The sequence below is a fragment of the Protobothrops mucrosquamatus genome, unplaced genomic scaffold, assembly GCF_001527695.2.
Source record: "Protobothrops mucrosquamatus isolate PMUCROS unplaced genomic scaffold, P.Mucros_1.0 scaffold1283, whole genome shotgun sequence".
In the NCBI taxonomy this organism is placed as follows: domain Eukaryota; kingdom Metazoa; phylum Chordata; class Lepidosauria; order Squamata; family Viperidae; genus Protobothrops; species Protobothrops mucrosquamatus.
In genome coordinates this window covers 92,717-118,634 of record NW_015387487.1, presented here as the reverse complement: position 1 = coordinate 118,634, position 25,918 = coordinate 92,717, and the positions used below count along the sequence as shown (strand labels likewise).

At 33.4% G+C, this 25,918-nt stretch overlaps 1 protein-coding gene across 1 annotated transcript; it reads right to left on the bottom strand.

The window, feature by feature from the left end:
• Positions 1-803: 803 nt before the first annotated feature.
• On the bottom strand, positions 804-25,918 carry SMARCA5 (SWI/SNF related, matrix associated, actin dependent regulator of chromatin, subfamily a, member 5). Its single transcript, XM_029285101.1, has 23 exons — positions 25,901-25,918; positions 25,291-25,457; positions 22,614-22,714; positions 20,975-21,075; positions 19,645-19,824; positions 17,914-18,069; positions 17,693-17,824; positions 16,620-16,688; positions 16,120-16,229; positions 15,756-15,982; positions 15,334-15,455; positions 15,104-15,256; positions 14,694-14,826; positions 13,858-14,006; positions 13,602-13,721; positions 13,392-13,502; positions 12,469-12,582; positions 12,171-12,293; positions 11,086-11,218; positions 5,935-6,053; positions 4,591-4,803; positions 1,467-1,574; positions 804-1,032 (listed from the first exon to the last, which is right to left on the bottom strand). The coding sequence occupies exons 1-23, from the start codon at positions 25,916-25,918 to the stop codon at positions 967-969; spliced, it is 2,925 nt and encodes a 974-aa protein (XP_029140934.1). The 3' UTR covers positions 804-966.

The following is a 25,918-nucleotide window of genomic DNA, read 5'->3' as shown; positions in this document are numbered from 1 at the left end:
CTTGATTTTTGGGAGTGAGCCTAATATAAGCCCTACCCTAAAAATAAGCCCTAGTTTTGGGGCAAGGCGCACAATTAAAAATCAAGCTAGGGCGGGGGTGGAAGGATGGAGCTACCCCATCACCCCATACCCGGTTACCTTACCGGTAGAACCACTGCAGCCAGGCCTCCCACACCCCCATTTGTAGTGCTGCATGGCTCATCATGCTGGTGCCGGTACTTGCAACAGAAGGCCGCACAGCACTTCAGGGCGTTTCCACTGCTCACGGCAGGAGACCACATGGTGCTTCACGCCATTGCCGTCACGAGATGCCACACAGCGCTTTGGGCCATTGCCACTGGCCCGAAGCACCACATGGCCTGCCGCAAGTGGCGGCAACAGCCCAAAGCACCATGCGGTCTCCTGCCGCATGCAGCTGCAACAATGCAAGTAGTGGCAAGCAGCCACTGAAGAAGTCAAGCAGCAGCACGACAGGTGTCAGGGCGTGGGAAGCCTGGCTGCAGCGGTCCTAAGGTAAGACATCCCCTGAAAATAAGACCTAGTGCCTCTTTTGGAGGCAAAAAAAAAAATAAGACCAGGTCTTATTTTCGGAAAAATATGGATATATTCAAAACTTTATAGTCTGGGAATCCTAAGCACAATATCTATAAACTACTCGTAGGTAGTGTGATTTAGCATATTTGTGAAACAAAGAATTGAACACTATATACATATATATATATATATAAAAAACATCAACTACTAGATGAAGCCTATTTTTTATTTCAAGTGTTAATGGTAAAAAAAAGTTCAGCACAGCTGTTTTATTTAAAAACGTGAAACTACGTTACTCTTCTTCTAGTTCAGCAAGTAAACACATGAACCCAATGTCCTTTAATGACATAATAGTTGAGAATTGTAAAGTACATCTTATGAAGACCCGTAAAATTAAAGAACTAAATTTAGTGATTACAAGAAATCAAATATTCACAGCTTTAGTTTCTTTTTTCTTCCTCTTCCATCAGGAGTACCATCCAATTTACGCTTCTGTGTCTGTATCAGAAAAGAGAAAAATTGAGTCTCAACTCTGAGAATTTTGTTCGTGATTTAAATTATTCTAAAGCTACAGTGAGATTAAAAACATTTTATAATTTGTTTTTCTTTGTATATCAAAATTATTATTATTATTTAAAAACAGTTTTCATAATAATATGGGAAGAGGAGTCTAGAAAAAAAGATTGCAAAGGCTATCTTAATCCTGGTCAATTCTATGCCACTTAGCATGAAGCATTGAGGCAATGTAAAAATATGATTAATGCTACAAATCTAGACTTAATGTGTGCAGTTTAAAATATTAGAAGAACTGGGAATTATAACTAATATAGATTCATAATCTTTTCCCATACACATTAACATTTATATCATTTTCTTTCATCTGAAGAAAATGGCCTATGAATCTTCACAGTTAAAACACATTGTACTCTCACCAGAGGTTTAGGTCCACGTTTTTTCTTTTCTGCTTTCTCTTTTTCTTCTAATTCCATATTTTCTCTTTCAATCAATGTGATTAAGGTATTACACCTTCGTTGTAATTCCTGAATCAAGAGCAAACAGGAGATTCAATGGTATAATTGCCACTACACAAAGAATTTCACACAATTACATTACGTTCTGTCTAATCACCTCCACTGTATAGATGCTTCCTCATGTAAGACAAACTTTGGAAAAATCTGTAGAATAAGCCCTTCAAGCTTCCAACAATTTACATCTACTATATATCTGGAACTACAGCTCCATTCCTTGGGAATCATTATATTCAACAATGAGATATGGGGGGAAACCTCTTTTTGTGGGATGAAAATGAGGCAGAGAACGAAAACAGAAAAAGTGTGTAGCCATTATACTACTTCAATAAAAATGTCAGTGTCTCCTTTGGATTACAATTACATCAAGCATAGAATCTCCGGTATCTCTGAATGGAATTATGTCCATAGTTAAGAACAAAATAGACTATTTGAAGCTCTCTGAGCTTGGTTGTTTGCTTGCAGACATTTCATAACCCAATTAGATATCATCATCATTTGTATAGAGCAGCACATTCCTTTCAATATGCCTGCCTATTCTCTTGTAATGCCTTCCTCTCTAACGAAATACAAAAATCAATTCACTTCTTGCTAATTATCTCAGTGCCAGAATGACCACCCCAAAGGGAGGGACAATGGAAAAAGCATAGACGTTGTCATGTGATTTTTCACTTAGTGACTGTTTTGTGTAACAACGAAGCTGCCAATCCCAATTGTGGTTGCTAAATAAGGCATACCTTAAAAAGCATTTTTAAAAATACAATTACTATGCTGCTCCAAATGTACAATTGGATGGAGACATTTAGACACTCCTAGTTGAATTTTAGGTTTTAGTGGAAGCTAGCACAATCTGTACCTGATACATTCATTCACACATTAAGCATGTATGAATGGATACTTAATAATATTTTTAATGTTTATAAATTCAAAGTAATAAAAAAAACTGCAGTCATGCAAAAACCATTTCCCACAGCCAACTAAGAATAGCTCTTAAATGCTTTTGGAATTTCTTTCCACTCTTCCTTGCGAAATTCTAACTCAGAAACATTTTTGATATCCTTGAGTGCACTTAGATCTCCAAAGAGATTTTCAATAATATTCAAGCTGGGAACTATCTAGATCAGTCTTACACCTGTTACTGTATTTTTGTTTCCTATAACTACTTCCTTTTCTATAGGTATTACCTGCTATGATTCTTATCATGGGCTTACAAAAATAGCCAATCACCTTCTGTTTCAGAAGACGCTGGGGCATTGTCTTCTAGGATATGTTGATATTTAGTTGAATCCATACTTTCTTTCACTGACACAATATTTCTTGTGCCATAGGCTGCTATATGACTCCAAAGGAATAGTCAATCCTGTGCCTAATAGGTTCCAAATGTTATTTTCATACATTATGTCATCCTTTCTTGTCCAAATTTATTGTATGCTTTGTGCCCAAACAGTTCAATTGTTTGTTTCATCAGCGCAACCAAAACACTTTATTTGAAAATATTTTAAGCTTATTTAGGATTTCTTTCAGCATTCCTTAGACAATGACTTGTGAAAGAAAATTGTCCCATGAGGGTAATTGTATAAATAATATTTATACCATAGTCCAGTGGACAACCAGCTATTTTTTACTATAGGTTTTGTTATTCATTCATTTATTCTGGCTGATAGGACCCTCCAACTAGTACTGATTGAATGACATATACTCCTGATCTGTGTAATTCAGATTAAAACAGAAACTCCTCTCCAAAATACAATAAAGTAAAAAATAACATAAGATATAGAAAAGCTGTACTATGCTTATTCACCAGGGAGATAAATCATATTAATTTAAACAAATACCCACTATGAGAAAGAGCAACAGAACTTCACCACACTCCCCCTCCCATGTCCCTTTATAGGTAAAAATCAGCATTTATAATTGTACTACCCCCCACCGGCCGATACGCTCCCACAGAGAGGGCCTCCTCAGGGTGCCGTCAGCCAGACAGTGCCGGCTGGCGACCCCCAGGAGGAGGGCCTTCTCGGTTGGAGCTCCCACCCTATGGAACGAACTACCCCCAGAGATCCGGGTGATTCCGGATCTCCCCTCCTTCCGCCGCGCTCTCAAGACATGGCTATTTAAACTGGCAGGACTGGCCTAAGGGTTATTTTTAACTTGGTTTTATAATAATTTTTTTTAAAAAAAATTAATTAAATTATAAAGGCCTTATAATAATATTTTATTTTAATTAACTTTTTAACGTTAGTATTTTTTGTAGTTATGTACTTGTTTTTAAAAAGGCTGTAAGCCGCCCTGAGTCCGCAGGGAGAAGGGCGGGGTAGAAATTTAAATAATAAATAAATAAATAAATAAATACTAGGAAACTTCCAGATAACAAGTGGTGCAAACAAAGGAGATGTTACTCCTCATAAATCAGGTTTCACTTGTTACCACTGGTCTAACATTTTTTGGTCAGAACATACAGGTAGTTCTTGACTTAAGATCATTTGTTTAACAATAGTTTAAAGTTATGATAGCCTGTCTTGCAGTCACATGATCACATTTTGTGACCTTCCCAGCTAGCTTCCAACAAGCAAAGTCAATTGATGAAGCCAGATTCGTTTAACAACCATGTAATTCACTTAATGGCTATGTGATTTACTTAACTACCACAGCGATTCAATTAACAACTGCAGTAAAACTGGTCATAAAATTGAGTCTGGTCACATGATGACTCACTTAACATCATTTAAATATTTCCTTTTAATTCGGTTTTTAATATAGATGTCATTGTATTTGTATTGTGGTTTTTATGAGGCTGTTAGCCGCCCTGAGTCCCATGAGGAGAAGGGCGGGGTATAAATTAAATTAATAAATAAATAAATAAATAAATTTATTGTCTGAACTTCTGGTCCTAATTGTGGTCATAAATCAAGGACTACTTGTCAGAAATAAGGTTTATCTACACATAATACAGTTTTCTCTACTCACAAACTGGTTTTATTGTCTTTTGTATTTCTAAAAAAACAAACAAACAAAAACTAGTACATACCATTGCAGTTCTAGACTTGAGGAACCAGTCAAATCTGAACTGGGGAGAGTTTCGAATACACTGTCTCAATTCATCGTAAACATTTTCTTTATCAAATCCAAGCTTATGAAGCATACAGATCAAAAAGCGATCTTCCTCTTCTGTGTAATTTTTCCCTTTGTTAGTACCATACGATATTCTCAGTTGGTGAAAAGGTGCTTTGTATCTGCCAATCTAAGAAAAACACAAGCAAATCAAAGTGGCATGTAAAAGAATATACATAATACAAGCTCATTGGAAATTTAGCTAGTACATACTTCTAGAAGCAAAAAAAGTCTCTTAATTTGTAGATAATTGATTGATTAGTTTACTAGCACATCAACAATACAAAACAAAAAATAAAATATAGGATGTAAGTAATAAAATACATGTACTGTATGTTAAAACACACAGAATCAGCCTTCAGTAAACAATATCGCAATCTCAGAATACTCCAATCTGTTCAATATAACAAGCAGCCTCTCAAAAATTTAGATCTTCTTTCCAAATCTGAACATTGGATTAGGTATTTAAAAGATCAAAAAAACTAATACATCTGGTCTTTGACTTATGACTAATTTGAGCCCAGAATTTTGATTGTAAATTGTTGTGGTCATTAAGCAGGTCACCCTGCGACTTGGCTTGATTTTACAACTGTTTTTATGACAGTTGTTAAGTGAGTCACCATGGTTGTCAAGCCAATCACATGGTCTTTAAGAGAACACATACTGGTTAAGTGAATCCAGAATATCAAATCAGTGTTTTTGCAATTTTCTATCAGAAGGACTCAACGGCTGCATATAGTCTCTCAAATTCCTCTAGAATTTGCTATCAAATTAATTTTCCATGAAGAATAAGACTATAATACATAGCTGGATAGTAACAATATTGATTGCATTAAATTATAATTAAATCTGTTTATAAAATAACATTTATTTTTACCCTGGCCTTTTATTTCAGGAATGCCAGCCTTGCCTCAGAAAAAGTTGCACTCCCCTTACTCCACACTCTATAACGTTTTCCCATGTGTAATGATTGCTGCTATTCTTCTTTTGCAGAGGGTGGGTGGGTGATATGTACAGTGGACTAGGAACAGCAATTCAGCACTTTAAAGTATTTCTAGAGGCATACAATTAAGCTAAGTAGGACCTGAAACAAAGAAATACTGAGAAGTACTAAAGAAAGGTTCCCAAACTATATGAACCTTAATGAAATATGGAAAAATAACAATAAAATATGAAAGACAGTATTTAAAAACCAATAGTAACATTCCTTATTAATATTTTACTATTTTTCTTCACATGATACAACTTAAAAGGCAATTACCTTTGTGTCAAGTGCTTTTTTAATACTAATTCTCCTCTGAATTCGAGCTTCACCTCTTTCAATTTGTGCCATGATCTTTTCTATGTCCTGAAGCTCATTACATCGTTCCCAGAAAACAGCTGAAGAAAGTAATCTATTAGTTTTGTCTCACATATTTGCAAAGTAAATCAAGTATTGTTCAGTTTTGTATTTTGATTTCTCTTTAGATCTAACATAATTCCTTCTTATATCAAGTCAGCATAACATGTCAACTGCTTAAGAGGAAGCCTTTGTCTTCCCAAAAGATGACATATCTTCTGCTTCAACCATTTTGTGGTAGATCTGTTAGTTTAAGATTGTCATGCTGCATGAGCCACACTTGTTTAAGCTTACTCTAACATTCTCTTGTAGAATTTACCAGAAAACATTGCTGGGTAGTCTACTGGATCACCCAGGAATCTTTGGCAAACTCAATGCAGAATGTAGTGTGTGTTCAGAAGAATAGTGATTTCTTACTTCTTCCTGAGCATACCATTCTTTTGTGGTATTTTCCTTTTTATAAAAGTTTTATTAATTTTTAAGAATTACAGTCTTTAGTGCTTAGTAAACATGTTGTCTAGGTTCAGATATTTCACATTGAAGTTCTTTAATATAAATCTGTTCAATACTACAAATCCAGTATTTTTTCCCTGATCCTTCTTTTTTCTCCATATTTTTTCCATTTTCCCCTCATTACACCGTTACAATTTTTGGTACTATTAATGTATACAGAATTAAATATAAGCATCCTCATCATATTTTACTAATATCATACAAATAACAATAATATCAATTCATAAATCAATAATGTCCATTCATTAATCAACATCCTGTTTTTCGTGCTCTTGTTAAGGTTTGATTTCCCATCAGTATTTGAAATATCTTTATCAGTTATAATTTTCTCAATATTAATTACATTTATATAACTAAAAGTTTTATTCATATCAATCCTCTTATCTTCATATTTCCCATATCAAAAAGAAAAGAAAAAAATGCTATCTTAGTTCTAAATCATATCTTTCATTATAAAAATCTAATTATATCTAAGGGTCATCCATTCTTTTAATCTTATTCAAACAAGTATTAAACATATAATGCCCCCTCTAAAAGGTCAAATCTTCTGCTTTTTAAATCTGATTCTCGCTTTCTTTCTTTGCCCAGTAACTTTCTAAGCCAGGGCAATTAGATCACCCAGGAATTTTCTTTCTATTTTTGTAAAAATTGCTTGGCATAAGGAAGACAATTTAGGTAAGGTATTTGGGGGGGGGGGGATTCCACCCATTTATATTCCTTAAACAGCTCCCAGTTCCTTTCTCCCTCCATTTCTCTTTTCATTCCCTGTCTCCCAAGTTGTGACATCTTCTTCCTTGCCATCAGATATATTTTGCAGACCTAAGGGGTAATAGCTAAGTCTTGCAGTATTTTGTTTGTATATATTTGTTTATATTTTCCTTCTTTTATCTCTTCCATCTCTAAATCCATTTCCTCTGTTTCGTCTTCTGATTACTGGATTATTTGTTCATACTTTGTAGTCATTATCTGGGAACTTTTTAGCTGTAGATTTAATTTGGAGATTTGCTCATTTATATTGTCTAAATTGCTTTTAGCCTCATGATTTCTTTTTATTTGCATTCAACAATTATTTGGTGAATTAGTTGTAGCATAGAATATATTTCTTTCTGAAAGGTATTTGTTTTTTCTTGAGCATTATTCCTGGAGATCCTCTAGTATCACCAGTCTCAGTAAGAGTAGTTCAAAGTTTCCTCTAGTTTTCTGGTCTTTATATGCATCTTTTATAATCCAATAGATTCCAAAGTATAGGTTCAGTCCTGAAAGCAGTATTTTATAGTGATCCTTTGTCTCAAGTATCCAAAAATTGTCAATCAGGCAATGTTGTAATCTACAATGTTCAAAATGTTCAACCTCTCTGAAAACAGCTCAAAAGTCTCTTGCAGCCAGGCATAGTCCAAGGTCAAATTTTTCTTTCTCTCCCACTAGCTCTTGAAGTTAAAAGTCCAAGCTCAGTAGGTATTTATAATCCAAGGTCAGGGTGATAAGTATGTCAAAATTATTGCCAGCTGTTCTCCCGAGCTAGGAATCACCAAGCAGCTAGGAAGCAAATTATAGCGCTATACACAAACTCACCACTAGATATCATTCAAAGTCTATTTTCCACTCTTAAAACAAAGGATTGATTTCTTATATTTCGCCTCAATGTTTTTTTTTAAAGAGAAAATCTTAACAGTTAACTCAGTTCTCAAATTTATCAAAACTGTAGGTTTTTGTTACTTCCACTTCAGTGTTGTATGTTTCTTTCTCCCATAAAATTAAAACACCGCTTCCGTTTACATTCGGAGATTTAGCTTCTTGGGAGCCTTTCCCAGGAAATTCAGTTGTAAAATAGTAAAAAAAGGATCAATATTCTCACCCAGTTCAAACATGCTGTTTATAATGTATTAATTGGTGCTTTTTTCTTCTTCGGTTGTCAGCAGCTAATGGCCGGCCACAGGAATGTAGCCTGTTTTTCCCCTGCCGGTTTGGAGGGCTTTTCTTGGATTGAACAGAAAGACCATCATCTCTCCATGATCAACAAGGCACCCCTCCTCTTCATTGCCTCTTCAGGGTGATTTTAGGTCCTTTTTAGGGCCCCCAGCAGGGCAAAATAGGGCACGGAAGGCAGAGTCCTGCCTTCCTGCCTTCCCGTCCCACTGCGACGCAAACCAGAAGTCCTTTTGTGTTATTTTCCTTATGAACACTGATAAGAAAAAATACAATTGAGGCCTGCAGATTTTGTGCTATATATCCTAGGATTCTTTAATTTTGGCAATGGATTTGTAGCCTTTTTATTTTGATGGGGATCAACAACCCTTTTTCTGATGTTTGAAGAGACCTCTTTGATTTACTTCTGTAAGCCTGTCATAAAGCACAGTCTCTAACAGTGACAACTGATTTGTGTGTATTTTAAAAAGGATGGTCCTTCAAGTACCTGATTGTTATCCCACTGCTGGAACATCTGACTCATCTTACCCCATTAAGAGAGTTGATTATGATTATCACACTTTCTTTTCCAACAAAGAGTGTGAAAATTAGCTCAAAAGAAGATACTATTAAAAAGACTTAGATAAAGCCTTTATAATATGGTCATAATGCTGCAGGATTACATATAATTCTAAAGCCTTCACATACTTTTATGTTCTTCAGAAGAAAATCAGATAGAATATAAAAGAAAAAGATGCCTATATTTTGGCCTGCTGAACTTGAACAGATGGATGGGGGCTGTATGGTATCCACTGTACCTGGTGTTGGGCCCTATGATTTTGAGATTCAGGATGTCTGAATCAGTTGCCTTTATCTTCAAAGGCAGTCTAAAATCTCCAGAATCAATAGGCAAAAGAGCATAAGGAATGTACACCCACACTAAGCTTTGAAAATCATAAACATAATATCATTTTTCCAAGTTTTCTTTGATTAATGAATATCTTTGGATCAGTTGGCTAGTTGAATGCCAGCTTTTAAAAAAGCAAAATGAGTTTCTTTTGCACATATGTACTCATTGTTGTAATCTATATATTCTATTTATCTCCTTTGTTTGTGGAGTGATCAGTGTGCACTTAAAAATGCACAAAAGGTTCTATGGTGCTTGGCCTGTTAAGGCTTAAATTGTGTACATGCAGTGTTCGTGCTCATTCTCCCAGAAGAAACTGATATTCTTCTGCAGATTTTTGGCAGCAAGCCAATGAAAGGGGGGCAAGAAGAGCAAATCCGCAAGATAATCTTCAAATGTTGCTTTATTGTTTATAGTAAACTACTATTTTACTGTTTACTGTGTACATTTAATGTTATATTTATTATGGGTGTTTTATTGTTTGTAATCTTACACATACTATGGAAATGAATTGAGCGAAAATGGCAGCATATAGAGTTAAAAATTAAATCAACTATAGGACAGAAGGAGACAGTTCGTATTCCCAATTGTCTGCTAAAGTTGGTTCCGGGGTATGCAATTTAAACATTTACTTTAGCATATTGTGAAAGAAACATCATTTGTGTTAATGGACATTCATTTTTTCCCCAAAATGTGCTCCTTCCCCCTAAGGGGATAATTGTCTGAACATGCTATGTGCAAGTTCTCTGCTGTCACTCTTTTTCAAAGAGAGCCAGCCCACTGATCTCTCCTCACATTACTTTCAATTAGCACCTTTCAAGGCAAAGGAAAAAGAATGAACTTAATTTTAAGGAAAGTAGTACAAGAAGGTGAAATAAACACCCCCATAACCGACTTTTCAAAAATATTTTAAATTATGTACCCTGCCAATTTTTATGCAGAGGATAGTTTACTAGTAGCATACAGCACATGATGCTATCCTATTATAGCAATCCTGCAATTAAAGGAGGCAAGAGGAAGTTTTGAGTCTGTGTGCATTTATACGTGTGTGTGTGTGTGTGTGTGTGTGTGTTACCAGTGTTTTATTTAAAAAAACCGTGGTTCTTGTTTTCACAAAACCTCAACACTTAAAACTGGTTCAAACTATGTTATGTTTAAAAGCAGCATCTTTAAAATATTGCAATAATACGTTCCAGCAGGGTATTTTGTTTCTTCTGTCCTGTGCACATCTTAACTTTTATCAATGTTGTTTGTCCTTTTCTGAAGTTATGTTAGTTCTAAATATCAGATCGTAGATTCAGGATCAAACACATACATAATATTGAATCTATTTCATAAATTATAAAACTTCTTTTAAATAACAGATCTTGCTAAACAACTTCAACTGTGCATTAATTATTTTACAGTGCTTCAAAACAACCAGCATTGTTTGTCTACGATGTGTATGTTTTTTGCAAATACTCAGAAAGTACAAGTATACACATCACTTTCATCTATCAAATATTTCCTATAATTTTTAGCACTTTCTCCTTTTTATTCAGTCCAATAAATTCAGCAGTATCTCCTGAATTTTTTTGGTAAAATGTTAGCAGGGTTTGTATAGGTGGAATTGCACAGAAATCTGTTTCTGTTGTCATGAACACAACTCTAAGGATTCAACCACTACATATGTCTCACTAAACACTGTATCAGACTGGACTGAGAGTATATCTAATATAATATTATTTAAAAATTTAAAATGGTGTTACCAGAATATTCAATGACTTCCTCTGGAGTTTTTCCTTCTACTTCTCGAGCTATATTTTCAATGTCATCACGACCCCATTTTTCATTAGCTTTAATGAATTGATTGAAATCTCTTTTATTCCAGTTTGTAAATCCCTTGAAAAAAAAAGAGTAATAAAGAAGTTGTTTAATAATACTGTCCTTCTTTAATAGACCTGGTTCAATTGGGTTGAGCCATGTCAAGCTAAAGCTTGAAAAATTACATTATCCAGTTGAGGATAAACTGGATTCTTCTAAGAATTTATAAACATGTTCCATAAACATGGATAAAATTTAGAACTAATGAAGTCTGAAATTCTTGCCTCCCTAGCTCGTAATCATAAATCATTTATGACTGAATAACGATCCTCAATTTCATTAAAATTCATTCAAGCTGTAGTCATTTACATAATGTACAAGCTTGTACATTGTAATAATGTACATACAGCAAGTACATAAATGTTCTGTAATGTCAACTGTACCTTCTCGGGGGGAAATGCCCACAAACAATACTTTTCTCTTTTCTGGATTTCAACTCAAGACAAGGACAAAATAAATATTTGTTTATGGCATTTCTATGCTACTGTATCCAGCAAGCTCTGGCAGAAGCAATCTATGAATGATGGGACTGAATTAATTTGTTGAATTTATTCAATAGTATTGAACAGTATTTAAAAGTAATAAAATTTGTTTCAATATTTTGGACTGCAAGAATAATGCATCATGCAATACAAGGTGAACTAAAGCCACACTAGTCTGTGGAAATCTTAAGCCAATATTATTCTGACTCATAAAAAAAAGAAAGGCTAATATAGAAAACAGTGCAGTTGAACAATCTGAAGACAACTGGGAAAAAAGGGGCCAACAGAGAACGTGACTTTACTGATTAAGCTTACAAGATGCAATTACTGACAAAACAATGTCCATCAAATTACAGAGTCATCAGTTGCTGAACAAAACTGGATTTCAATTTTGTATTCTTTTACATTAAGAACACTTTTTTTCCCACAGTACCTACTAGAAAAGGAATTAAGGATAGTTTATAATTTGTCTAGCAGGTAGGGAATACCTGAGTAAGTAGCTTTTCCTTTTCATCTAGTTCTTCTTCATTAAGCGGTTCAGCTTCATCAATTTTAATTTGTTCTTCCTTTTGTGTCTGAGCTGCATTTGGCAAGTCAGGATTACGAGGTACCTAAAGAATTTATATTTCTATAAATAATCAGTTCATATGCTCTAAAAACATTATACTTTTATATATAAATCTCTAGTGACTTTACTCAAAACATGTGGTTTTATTGTCACATAGTAAAATTTAAAAAACTTTTTAAATTTTTAAACTGAAAAAGTAAAATATGGATAACTAGTACCTTATATCCAATAGTTTTTCTATAATAAAGAATTTCTTTTTCCAACAATTCAAACAAACGTGGAGGAAAGAATTGGAAATCCTGAACATTAGGTTGTTTTGGAGGTCGCGGGGCCTTTCAAAAAAGACACATTGCACTGTAATCATGATTACTTCAGTAACAGAAGTTAAGCAGCATTTAATTTCCGCATAAAATACAAACTACTTCCATATTATGCTATTAGCCCCCCTCCCCACTGACAGATACAAAGATGTATTTAACTGTTAATTATTTGAAGAAAATTCTTTAATCTATCTATCTATCTATCTATCTATCTATCTATCTATCTATCTATCTATCTATCTATCTATCTATCTATCTATATCTATATCTATATCTATATCTATATCTATCTATCTATATATATATATATATACACCCCCGAGTGGTTTAATTTCCAATTCTACTTGATTTATTTTCACTGTTTGCTATTATTACAAAACAAACAAATAAACAGGGAAAAATAAATAATGTAGTGGTAAGTTGAAACAAAAAGACAGCAAAAAATGATGACAAATGCAAAGCATATATTCACAGACACATATACACATATAAAAATTCTAATAAGCATTTCAGTGAATGGAACTGATGTATGGTGTTTGGTTTTTTTTAGAGAAACAGGAATCTGAATCTACAGGGAAGAATCTTGAAAACCCTTTTCTATTCTAATCCTAATCACTGTCTGAAAAACATAGTTGGAAACAACTTTGATAAAACTACAAATAAATCTGCTTAAAAAAATAAAAACAGCCTTAAATAATTCTAAATTCTAAAAATTTCATCAACACTGATATATATAAAACATTTTAGGAATAAATATACCAGCTTTTCTTCTAATTATTTTCTTCTAATTATTCTATTTTTAACAAGTTTCAATGACTCACCTTTGGTGCTTTTGGTTCACTGACACGAAGAGCTTCCCTAAAATAAGCATCAACAGCATAGTTGGCTTTTCTTTCACGTTTAGGTGGCTCGATCCACTCTGTGAATGCCATCTGCAACATGTAGTACTTTTAGAAAATTATATGGAAACATCATAGTTGTAAATGGACAGTAAAGTTAACATACTGAAGTAAGAGAAATAAATGCATTACCTTTTGTTTCTCTCTATAATCTTCTCCTTCAAAATTATACACACTAGACTCTGTATCCACTGTGAAGTTTCTGAGTGAACTTTCACCCATTTTGGATAGTTTTTCATTCATTTCTGCAGTCTACATATATAAACAGATTTTAATTAATGTTTTGTAACAATCTGCTTCATCATCAACAGTCAACATGGTTTTCTGATAAAATCTGAATTAAGAGGATTAGCATAACTTTTTCTACTAGTTCCCAATATCCACTCACTTTCTTTGCACCTCTTTCCAAAATACCGTCAATGTCTTCATCTGTAATTTCACTGTCTTTTGAAGCAAAGACATGGGTAGCTCCATGTCGAATCATCTGCAACATTTCATCTTTTCCCAATTTATTCAGATTCTGATCTACTAGTCTACCTATATATATATATATAAAAGGGAATATTCTCAAGAGGCTGATAACTTCACAAAAAAGTTTTAAAAACAGGCATAACATGCAATTCTTTGACACTACAATATTTAATTTGTGTTTTGCAGCTAAAAAAGAATTTAAAAAATTATTTCTGTACCGAAATCTGGAATGTGATTAAAACAATAGTGGAATACAAAGCACATATACTTCGGTGGCAATATTTGACAAACATTTGCTTAAGTAGCAACCTTTTATTATTCAAATGTAATTTGTAATGCTATTCCAGGAAAATGTGAGATCAAGTATTCATATTAAATATTAAATACAAGTTTCCAACATTAAACAGACGTGTTACTGAATATTTGCACAGCATTCATTTTTCCTCATCTAACAATGTATAAAAACAGATAATTGTTTATGCTGGTGGATAAGACTTGAAACTTCCCACAAAAATGTTTTATATCCTTCCAATTACTATTTACAATTAAAATTATAACATCAACTATTCTTAAATCAACATTATAGATACATCTTTTAGCTATCAAGCTTATGTCTAAACAATACTTTTTGTGTATATTTTCCCATTACAGTACTTCGCAATCATTTTTTTATTTTGATGCATTTTTTCTAAGTTTGGATATATTTAGCTTACTGACCACATATGTTATTTAAAAACAATGGAATATTTTTACCTTGTTGAATAACTATGGAATCTAAGCGAAGTTTCATTTCTGCTCTTTCTACTATTCTTTCTTCTACAGTGTTGTCTGTAATAAATCTGAATACTCTAACAGTCTTTGTCTGACCAATTCTATGTGCACGATCCTATGTGGTAGGAAAAAAGGAATACTCAATTCATAAAAATCACATTTTTGTATTATAAGCAATGCACAATTGGTGAATAAATATCATTTCACTTGATTAACTTTTAGAAATCTAAATCTTCACAACTTAAAAATAATATGTAATAATTACTACTTATTTTAAAGTAATAGTTTTTATCAAAAATCCAGGCGGACAACAAACATATTGTTGTATGTCCAATATCCCTGGAAAAAAAAGTCAAGATTCAAACACAACATTTCATACTAATCAAGCTTACCATAGCCTGAAGGTCTACTTGTGGATTCCAGTCAGAATCATATATAATTACAACATCAGCTGTAGCTAGATTGATTCCCAAACCACCAGCCCGTGTGCTCAGCATAAAGAGAAACTTTGAACTGTCAGGTTCGTTGTATGCATTAATGGAAGCCTACAATAAAAAAAAGTTGGTCAATTCACACTGACTTTGAAGACAAATAAATAAACCTCCTGTTTCTGCATGCTTACTTGTCTTTCATCATGAGATGTCTGCCCATCAAGTCTGCAATACTCATAATTTCGCCACATGCAGTAATCTTCTAATATATCTAATACTCTTGTCATCTGGCTGAAAACTAGGACTCGTGATCCTGTTACACAATGAAAGAATTTTAAAAATTCAGTTATTCACATAAATTCTTCTAAATAAATTTTAGGAAGAACTGAAATAAGTATACTCATAAAGCAACATACACCCTGAATAAATTTACTGTAGCTATTAGAAATCCTTGCAAAATTTATAATATATAATTAGCAAATGACAGCAGATAATTTTTAAACAGAATTCTACAAAAATTAATATCATCTTTATTTTTATGAAGAGTGAAAGCAATTGGGAACATTTTCTTGATTTTTATCCAATAATTTTCGCAATAAGATGAAATAGTTACCCTGCTCTTTCAATTTTGGCAACAATTTATTCAAAACAACCATTTTGCCACTATTGGTAACCAAATGCATATCTGTTGTATAAGGTGGACCGGGTTCTGCTCCATCAAAAAGGTACGGATGATTGCAACATTTTCGTAATTGCATAAGAATGTTTAATAGTCTCATTTTATCCAGTTTTCCAGCAGAGTTCAATATATCTATATCCTTCATTAAGATTCTTGTGTACCTATATTGAAAGACAAAGACAACAAAGGCTACCAATTCTGCAATAATGTAATGCAAAGATTTCAATATTTAATAATAAAAAGCAATCAGAAACATGGAGACATTATATTTATTCATATATTTTTTTTAATTACTTACAATTCCCTTTGCATTTTGCTGAGACCAACATATATTTTAACTTCTTTTTTTGGAGGCAAACTTTTCTCTACTTCAGCTTTTATACGACGTAACAAAAATGGCCGTAGTACCTGCCAATTATAATGCATAATATCACACAGTAAAATAACTGTATTTTATACTACTGGATTAATTTCTCTTTCAAAAGTATAAGCTTTCTGGGCTATATCTAATTGTAGTTCCAAGGCCTTCACGCTTGCAAATGAAAAAACCTCAACTATTACATAACTTTTCTGGAAAGAAAGAAAGAAAGAGGAAATTAGAAGTCCCAATGACCACGAAACTATTTGTGTTATTTATGGAATTGAAAAATGTTGCAGTATCTGCACCAACAGCACCTCAAGCAAAGTTTAGAGACATGTTTTATTATTTTCCAGGTAGAATACATAGAGATGCTGCACAGAGTGAGTTATGTAGTAAGAATAGACCAAAGTTAGTTCATTTTTTAAAAATAAACTCACCATATGAAGCCGTTCTACTAATTTTTGATCTCCAAGACAGTTGTTTGTATCGAACCATGAATCAAAATCCTGCATTAAAAAACATGCTTTATAATCAAATAATTCATTACCAATAAATCAGCATTTAATGTACTATTCCTTGTCCACACATCTGTTAAAACACAAACAGAAGTATTTAACTATTATCTTCAGTTTAGTTTACCAAAATATATGTCTCAATATTGATTTCTTGTTCAAATAATATAGGAATGCTGCTAGGATAACTCAGGTTGGCTGACATTCATGATGTCAACATTTGATATGAGATATATGAACATATTCCCACTCTTCTCGCATTATCTATAATTTCATATGACACACTGATACAGATTATGGATAATATAATAATCCTTCTTAATGATTTTTAAGATCTACTAAAGCCATAATTTGATTTCCAACTTATAAAGAAAATATAGCTATCAGTGGGAAAAAAGTGAAATAGTACTAAAGTTAAGGCTGATTTCCAGCCTGCAAAACAGAGACACAGCATCGAACAGCATTATTCTCTGGGCATGACATAGTTATGCTTATGAAGATAACCACTATCAATGATATAGTTATTTCTACCTTGCTAGAAATGCTTCTTTTTCAAATACTTTTAACAGTTTTATAAAAAAATATTTTATTTTCAATTTTAAATATTTATATATTTTATATTGAACAGCTCACAGTGCCATATTCAAATCTATTGACCATAGTATTATTATTAAGTCAATTAATAAATTCCTGCAGAACTGTTGCTGATGCTTAAAATTATTTATACTTTCCGAGAAAATACTTCTTAATCAAGAGACAAACCTGTACCTATGTTCCCTTTTAATTACAGTTTTCCAAATGAGGATAATTTTCCTATTTCTACCGTATTAGCAGTTGGGATATAATTACTTTGATCAGAATCACTGAGGCTTCACCACAAACTGCTTACCAATCAACTCATCTACATAAATGTCATATAATCTTTTGTGAATGTTTTCAGCCATTAAACTTGTTTAATGTTGTTACCGTTAAACTTCACAAATATTTTCATACATTACCTCAGCTGAATTAAAGACATCTGGCAATAAAAAGTTAAGAAGTGCCCAGAGTTCGTGTAAGTTATTCTGTAATGGTGTTCCAGTTAGCAATAACCTATTTGTAGTCTTGAATTCCCTCACAATTTCTGACAACTGAAAGAAAAATAATTATTATAAACATCTGACAGGAAAGCAATCTGCAAAATTTAAATTCTTACCCTAAATGGGGTATTTAAAATTACCTTCGATTTTTCATTTTTAATCCTGTGGGCTTCATCAATAACTAGGTATCTCCAGTTAAATTTTTTGAATACTGATTTCTCTTTAATGAGCATTTCATATGATGTTACACAGACATCCCATTCACCTGGCAACAAAACATCTCTCACGAAAGCAGCCTTAATCAGAGAAAATATTGAATTAAACATTTTAAAGAAAGAAATAATATTATACCATGGAATGTTTATTTTATGGCTGGTTATCATTAAATACATCCACCCGTGACCCTGATAATTTCAAATCTGTTATCTTGTTCCCCAATATTACATATATTATAATCTTAATGTACTGAGCAAACTCATGGTAATTTGTAACTGTGCTAATAGCTAATGCAGAAATTCACAAACTGTGTTGCACCAACCTTCTGACCAGGTTTTCCAACAGATCATGGCAAGATAAATGGTGTATTTTAAAAATAATATGTAATATCCGTCCTAGTATTAACTAATTTAAATTAATAAACATAGCAATAAATTTCCCCTAATTCCTGCATAAATAATTAGAAACAATTAAATCAAGAAACTGTAAAAAAAAAAACTATATTCTTTATTTTAAAAGTTTAATTAAATAATAATTCCTACCTGACAGAACACTGTTGTGGTAATAGAAAATTTCAAATAATGACACTATAGCAGTCTTAATGTTTTCAATATTTTTATTTTGGCATCTGACAATATGTAAATATGCTTTTTAATTATCATTAAATGATATCAAGTTATCATCTTTCTTATAAACAGGACTTAACCACATTTAAAAAGCAACAAAGCAATTTGATTTAATTCATGTGGAACCTCAAAACCAATGAAAATACAGTATATTTCCTTATTTAATAAACCAGATTAAATTATAAAAATGTGCCAATTAAGAAACCATAAATGAAATTCAAAAGCCACCTTAGGAAAATGAGAATATTGATCTAAAAGCATTTATGTCAGTTAGAAATAGATTTTAGTTTAACTTCCAATATTGTGCACAAAGTTTAAAATAGTTAGTTAGTTTTATTGCTATTGCATAAAATAGCAATAGCAATAGAACTAAGACTTCTATACCACTCTATAATGCTTTACAGCACTCTCTGAACGGTTTACAAAGTCAGCATATTGCCTGAACAATCTGGTCATTTTACTGTCCTCGGAAAGATGCAAGGCTAAGTCAACCCTGAGCCCTCAGGATCGACCGCCTGGCTGTGGGCCGAGTTAGCCTGCAATACTGCGTTCTAACCAGTATACCACCATGGCTCCTGGCAAAAATGCATTTGTCAAATAGAGATATAATTGATAAGAAACTTTAAAATAATCCATAACGTTTATTGCTTGGTGGAATAGGACACAGTTAAACTTTATTTAGTGATTTCCCCACCAAGTAATCATTTGAAGTTATGATGGTGATAAAATGTAACTTTACGACCATCACAGTACTGCTCCAGTCATTGACTGCCATTCAGGTAGTTTTCAAACAGGAGTTGTTTACAACTGTCATAGTGTCTAAGATGTGATCACCAATTGCATACTTCACAACCTATTTCTGATAACCAGAGTCAATGGAGTAGCCAGCAGTAAATCACAAGTCATAGTCAAGTGATGTCTCATTTAATGGCATCGTAAGTCTTCACCATCCATATGAAATTTCACTTACCAATCCACAGTAGGCTAATTGTCCCTAAACATATATATGACTAGTAGAAACATACTCACTCGCTGGTCTTTGTCACCTATCAGACATACTGCTCGAAGAGTTGGCACCCATCTCTTGAACTCATTCATCCAATTATGCAAAGTTGATTTGGGAACCAATACCATATGAGGACCTGGAATGTTCCTGTAATGTTTCATGTACCCAAGAAGAGAAATTGTTTGCAATGTCTTTCCAAGACCCTGTTAACAATGTATATATACAAAAAGTTAATTTGTATCAGGAAGCAAGATAAATACATATGTAATTTTTGTGTGTGTGTGTGTGTGTATGCGCGCGTGTATGCACACCAAATTCTCATGGGTAGATTTCAGCAACAACTAAATGCAATTTTAAACACCAATCAATCCAGTTGTCTTTTATCCATCATGGGTATGGATGTGTGTGTGTGTGTGTGTGTGTGTGTGTGTGTATCAATAGATTAAATTTAGAAAATGTATGATCCTGTAAGCATATATATTTGTATCCCATATCATAAAATCTTCCTGAAAGTGCTATAAGGATTGTTAGATTTTCTTAGGATGAGCTTCTCTATTATCAGAAGACCTATTTTCAAACATACAACCATCTCTAGTTAGAACATTAAAAACTATGCTACTCTGTTTATCACTGGAATATTATCCTTTATAATAAAAATATTATATATTCAGAATTTTAACTATGTAGGAAAACTGCAACCTGAAATGTCATGCTCAAAACATAAAACCCAGGACAACTCCAGAACATAAAATAAAACATTCTGCAATTCATATAGTCTTTACAGTCAATGGCTCCTGAAGCAAGACTAACTTAGACAATGATTCTACTCAAAATAGAAACCTTCACAGAAGCCAATCAAATAATTACATAACATTCCTTAGAAAATATATCTGATCTTATTTTTACAAATATCTAAAAAAACAATTTCCCCCAAATATTTAGATTCCATACCGCTAGTCAGGACTAATTATTTAAAATAAGAAATATTTTACTTATCCAACTACCACTTAAATCAAAATTTGTTATTAGAATGATCACTTATTTTTTAAAAAATCTGAACATATATCTGGTACTATTAGGCTTTTTACAACTATATCACTATCTTTTATATTTATATAGGCCTGACTATAAAATCTACAACCAGAAATCCTACATTTGGACAAAAAAATATTCTTTTCTTATTCTATTTTGAATTAATTCACTGTGATTTGTATTTCATGCTATTATACAATTTATAACCAATTTCAAAATTTGGCAACAGTTCACCACAAAGAAACCTGGACAAGCTTGTAATAATTGAAGTTAAATGTTAATTTTCACTTTAATTCTAAACAAAATCAGCTTTCTGCATACCATTTCATCTGCTAAAATACCATTGATGCCATTTTCATACAAAGAAATGAGCCAGTTCAATCCTCTGACTTGATAATCGCGCAATTTACCCCATTTCACATCTGCAGAAAGAGACAGTAGCAGTACTGTAATAATAAATTTAAAATCACATCATATTTGCTTCATAGTAAGTATTCCCAATACTACAGAAGGACTAATATTCAATCCATATTCTTAACATAATAAAATGCAGAATGTTATGACATCATGACTAAATTAAATGTATACAAATTCATTGGTAACTCAGGATTGTTCTCATGTCTACCAACTAGTTGCAATGTTTGCAAAACAAATGTTAGCCAACATCAGAAACAGTAGTACAAATGAATAAAAATATTGACTGTTCTACAAAGATAGATCAATAGAAAACTAAACAATGCTGTTTATTTTCTATTTGAAAAGAAATGCCATACACTTATGAAAACAAATTATCATAGCATTTTAATATACCTTGATAACAGGATAAACAAATTATCGTAAGTTATTAGATAAAAATGCCTGAACATACTTATTAGCAAAAAAATTTGAAAGGTGTATAACTTCTGTCCCACTATGAACTGTCTATTCTCAATTACCAGAAATGATACTCCATTAAAGTATTAATTAAGAAGTAACAAACAACAAATCTCTGAATTTGTGTTATATATGGCATACATTCAAAATCAAGAAGGAAAAACACATGAACATACAGTATATTTTAAAATTATATAAGTTTAAACCCTGAAATTTCTCTGTTATACACATATTTAATTAATAGATTTAGCTTGCACATAACTTCTCTGCAGTATTTCTAGAACAGAATTCCCCAACCTTTTGGGGTTGGCAGCCCAGAGCGGGGAAAGGGATGGTTTTATGTTGGGTGAACGCATGCGTTCGTATGAATATCTGTTGCTCACGTGAGTGGGGACACAAGTACTTGTGCGAGTGGGCCATGAATGCCTGCGACGCTTATGTGAGTGGGGCATTGAACACCCACAATCCTCATGGTAACACTTGCTCAAATGGGGCCACGAATGCCCACACTGCTCGCGCAAATGGGTCCACAAACACCCACAATGCTTGCAGCAACGCTTGTGCAAGTGGGGCCACGAACACCTGTAAAGTGGGACTGTGCGTGTTCATGCACATGCGCACACTGGCCAGCCACTCATGTGGCCCGGTGGCCTGGTAGTGGGCCACAGTAAACAGGTTGGGAACCCCTATTCATGAATTTGATACTCAATTTAGAATCCAGTTTGGAAATATAATGTTGTAGAAAATTAAAAACACGTTCCCATTTTTTGTCAGAAATATATTCCTTCAAAAAAATAGTTTTCATTCTATTAAAAGTTGGATATAATGAATAAAAAAGTAAAGCATAATGGCAGAACAAGTACTGTATATTTAAAAGTTTGCATGCAAACTTTTATTCAAAATACCAGTGTGAATATTTTCTAATCTGTTGTAGGAAGATTTGTTTTGAAAGGAAGCATATAACATTTCAAAAATATAGTAATTTGAGTTGGATAATATTGGCAAATGTGTCAATTCTATTATATTAAATGAGCAAAGTAAGTATCAAAATCTTTTAATTTTGGACAGTTCACAAAGTATTACATACAGGATGGAGAGTCTTCAAATCGAGTGCATACATTAGTAGTCTTGGAACTTTCTGTTAAAAGCTCCTCATCTTCTTCCTGTTCAGTTCTACGATGCCGATAGCTAGAAAAAATAAAAATGTTAAGAAAATAAACAGTAATTATTGTAGATTCCAAAACAAGCCAAAATTTTACAGTTAACAGATATTACAAACTGTTTAGCTAAACTCTTATTTGGATGAAAAAAAATGCATCCATCAAAACTTTTTATACTTTTCAATCCAATACATGTTGAAAAGCATTTATGTAACAGGATTCATGACATTGTCCAAGTTATTACTACCTAAAAATTCAAATTATTGGAAAACATTTGGTTGGGGGAAGAAGTAAATAATAATAATAATAATAATAATAATAATAATAATAATAATAATAATAATAATAATAATAATAATAATAATAATAATAATAATAATAATAATAATGGTTATTTGAGGCCTGAAGAGAAAAACAATCAATTAAAAAAATTCACAGTGCATTTCATGTGAGAGGCAGCTATTCACAGTTCAAGATGCTATTGGCTAATTCTCCATTCTTTAGCTCACTTTTTTCCTGCTTCCCAAACAACTATTATTAATTACAACTATTACTATGCTCTGTATGGTTCTTCTACTTTGTCGTTTTCAGAAAGTATTAATGACTTTTTTTTCCATTTCTAAATCATCCAATCTCATCACAGCACATTGCCATGTCAGTTTTCCTTCTTTCAATCATGAAAACCAGAAACTGAACTAAGATCATGCCTGCAATTTCATTTGATTCTGAAAATATTCAAAGCAGCATACATGGAACTCTATTAGGAAAAATTTGCTGCCCATTCTAATGAAAGGCTGATTTTTATTTCTCTCCAATTCAAAATTAGGAAGGGTATCACATGCTGAGAAAAGGACAATCAAAGATGGGGTCTGGAAATTGTTAAGTTTTAAAATGAATACTGTCCAATAGATACTGGCAAAATCAAAGGAACAGATGTATATTTGCATATTTATTTATTGTATTTTAAGCTTCTTTTTTAACTTATTTCCCTGTCCAATTTTTTTCCTATTTTCATCTCTTCACTAATTTTTTTTTTTAACCTTGTATTAAAAGGCAATCCACTACAAAGTCTCTGGATGATAGACATAAACCACATTAAAATAAATCCACAATAAATAGATATTCTTATTTAAGACATTAAATTAAAACTTCTCACCAACAACCAACTAGACACTGTTAAAAGCCAAACAAAAAGGGTATCTTTTAAAAGTTTTCTTAAACATCACAACAACAACAACAACAATAATAATAATAATAAAGTTGGAAGGGATCTTGGAGGTCATCTAGTCCAACTCCCTGCTCAGGCAGGAAACCCTATAACCCGTGGTGGCGAACCTATGGCACGTGTGCCACAGGTGGCATGCAGAGCCCTCTCTATGGGCACGCGCGCCGTCGCCCCAGTCCTAGGCCTTCAGTTGGGTTTTATAAAACCTTTTCGCTTTAGGCCTCCGCCGCCTGTGCAAAAAAAAAAGGTTCAATCAATCAATCAATTTCAACTTTTCGCGGGGGAAAAAAAAGATCTCTCAAAGTTGGAATTGATTGAACTTTTTAGTCCCACTCAGTCTGCCGTTACCACCACAGCCACGCTCACCCAATGGGCCACGCCCACCCAGCATCCGATGATATATAAATGGGTTTTAGGTTGCAGTTTGGGCACTCGGTCTCTAAAAGGTTCGCCATCACTGCCCTATACCATTTCAGACAAATGACTGTCCAGTCTCTTCTTAAAAATTTCCAGTGTTGGAGCATTCACCGCTTCTGGAGGCAGGTTGTCCCATTGGTTAATTGTTCTAACTGTCAGGAAATTTCTCCTTAGTTCTAGGTTGCTTCTCTTCGGTTAGTTTCCATCCGTTGCTTCCTTCCTGCCTTCAGGTGCTTTGGAGAATAGCTGGATTCCCTCTTCTTTGTGGCAGCCCCTGAGATATTGGAACACTGCTATCATGTCCCCCCTCATCCTTCTCTTCATTAAACTAGACATACCCAATTCCAGCAACCGTTCCTTATATGCTTTAGCCTCCAGTCCCCTAATCGTCTTTGTTGCTCTTCTCTGTACTCTTTCTAGAGTCTCAACATCTGTTTTACATTGTGGTGACCAATACGATAGAAGGTATTGCTTATAGAAAGTATTCCTTATATGCCAGACTGAAGAGTTTCACGGTGAAGAGTTGCGGAGGCGCAGTGATTAGAATGCAGTATTGCAGGTTAATTCTGCTGACTCCCAGAAGTTCGATCCTGACCGGCTCAAGATTGACTCAGCCTTCCATCCTTCCGAGATCAGTAAAATGAGAAGCCAGATTGTTGGGGGCAATATGCGGACCCTGTACACTGCTTAGAGAGGACTGTAAAGCACTATGAAGTGACATATAAGTCTAAGTGCTATTGCTATTCACATATATGGCTCTATCAATTCTCATCAGAGATAGACCTCCCCAGACAATTTAAATGTAATCTATCCTGATGTCTACATATTTGTATTCAATCATGATCTATCTTTGTGTTTCAAATTTATTTATTTAGTTGCATGACCCCCTTTGCACATTACAATTGAAAGGCACTAAAAATATTTTACAATAACACATTTTCAGAATAAATATTGGTACTCACTCGCCAACAGATAACAGGTTTTGTTTTTCATCTTTTTTTATTCTTGGTCGTCCTGGTTTCATTTTTAAGGGTGAAGTTGGAGTTTTCTGAGCAGCAGGCTGAATGAAATGTGCAAACAATTCTGTCTGCTTCAACAGATATTCAAATCTGTTTGCTCGATCAGTTTGCTGCAATAAAGTTATAAAGATTAGCAAAAAAACAAGAACGATTATATGAAAGAAAATCAAATTCTAGAATTTTCAACATTTGAAAAACAATTATAATGTGGGGCAAAACCAGAAAATACCATAATTTAGCATCCAATCTTTGAGAGAGTCAAGGAAGCCTTCTGATTACAGTGACACTGCTAGAAATGTGTGGCTGAAAACTGGGTGGGGGATGTCAACAGACTTTGAAGGAAACTTAAGAGTACAAATAGGAGGTGGCTTCTAGAAAACGAACTGCTACTATTCCCATTCTTTAAAGCTCTCCCAAAATAAACATTGATAAAACATCAAGCCTATTTGAGAGATCAGTCCAAGTTTCAGATGCTTGGCTGCCCAGTGCATGAACCAAACTATCAACTCCTGAAGTAATTACCAACACTACAATGTTTATTAATACAAAATACCCACCATTTTTTCTTCAT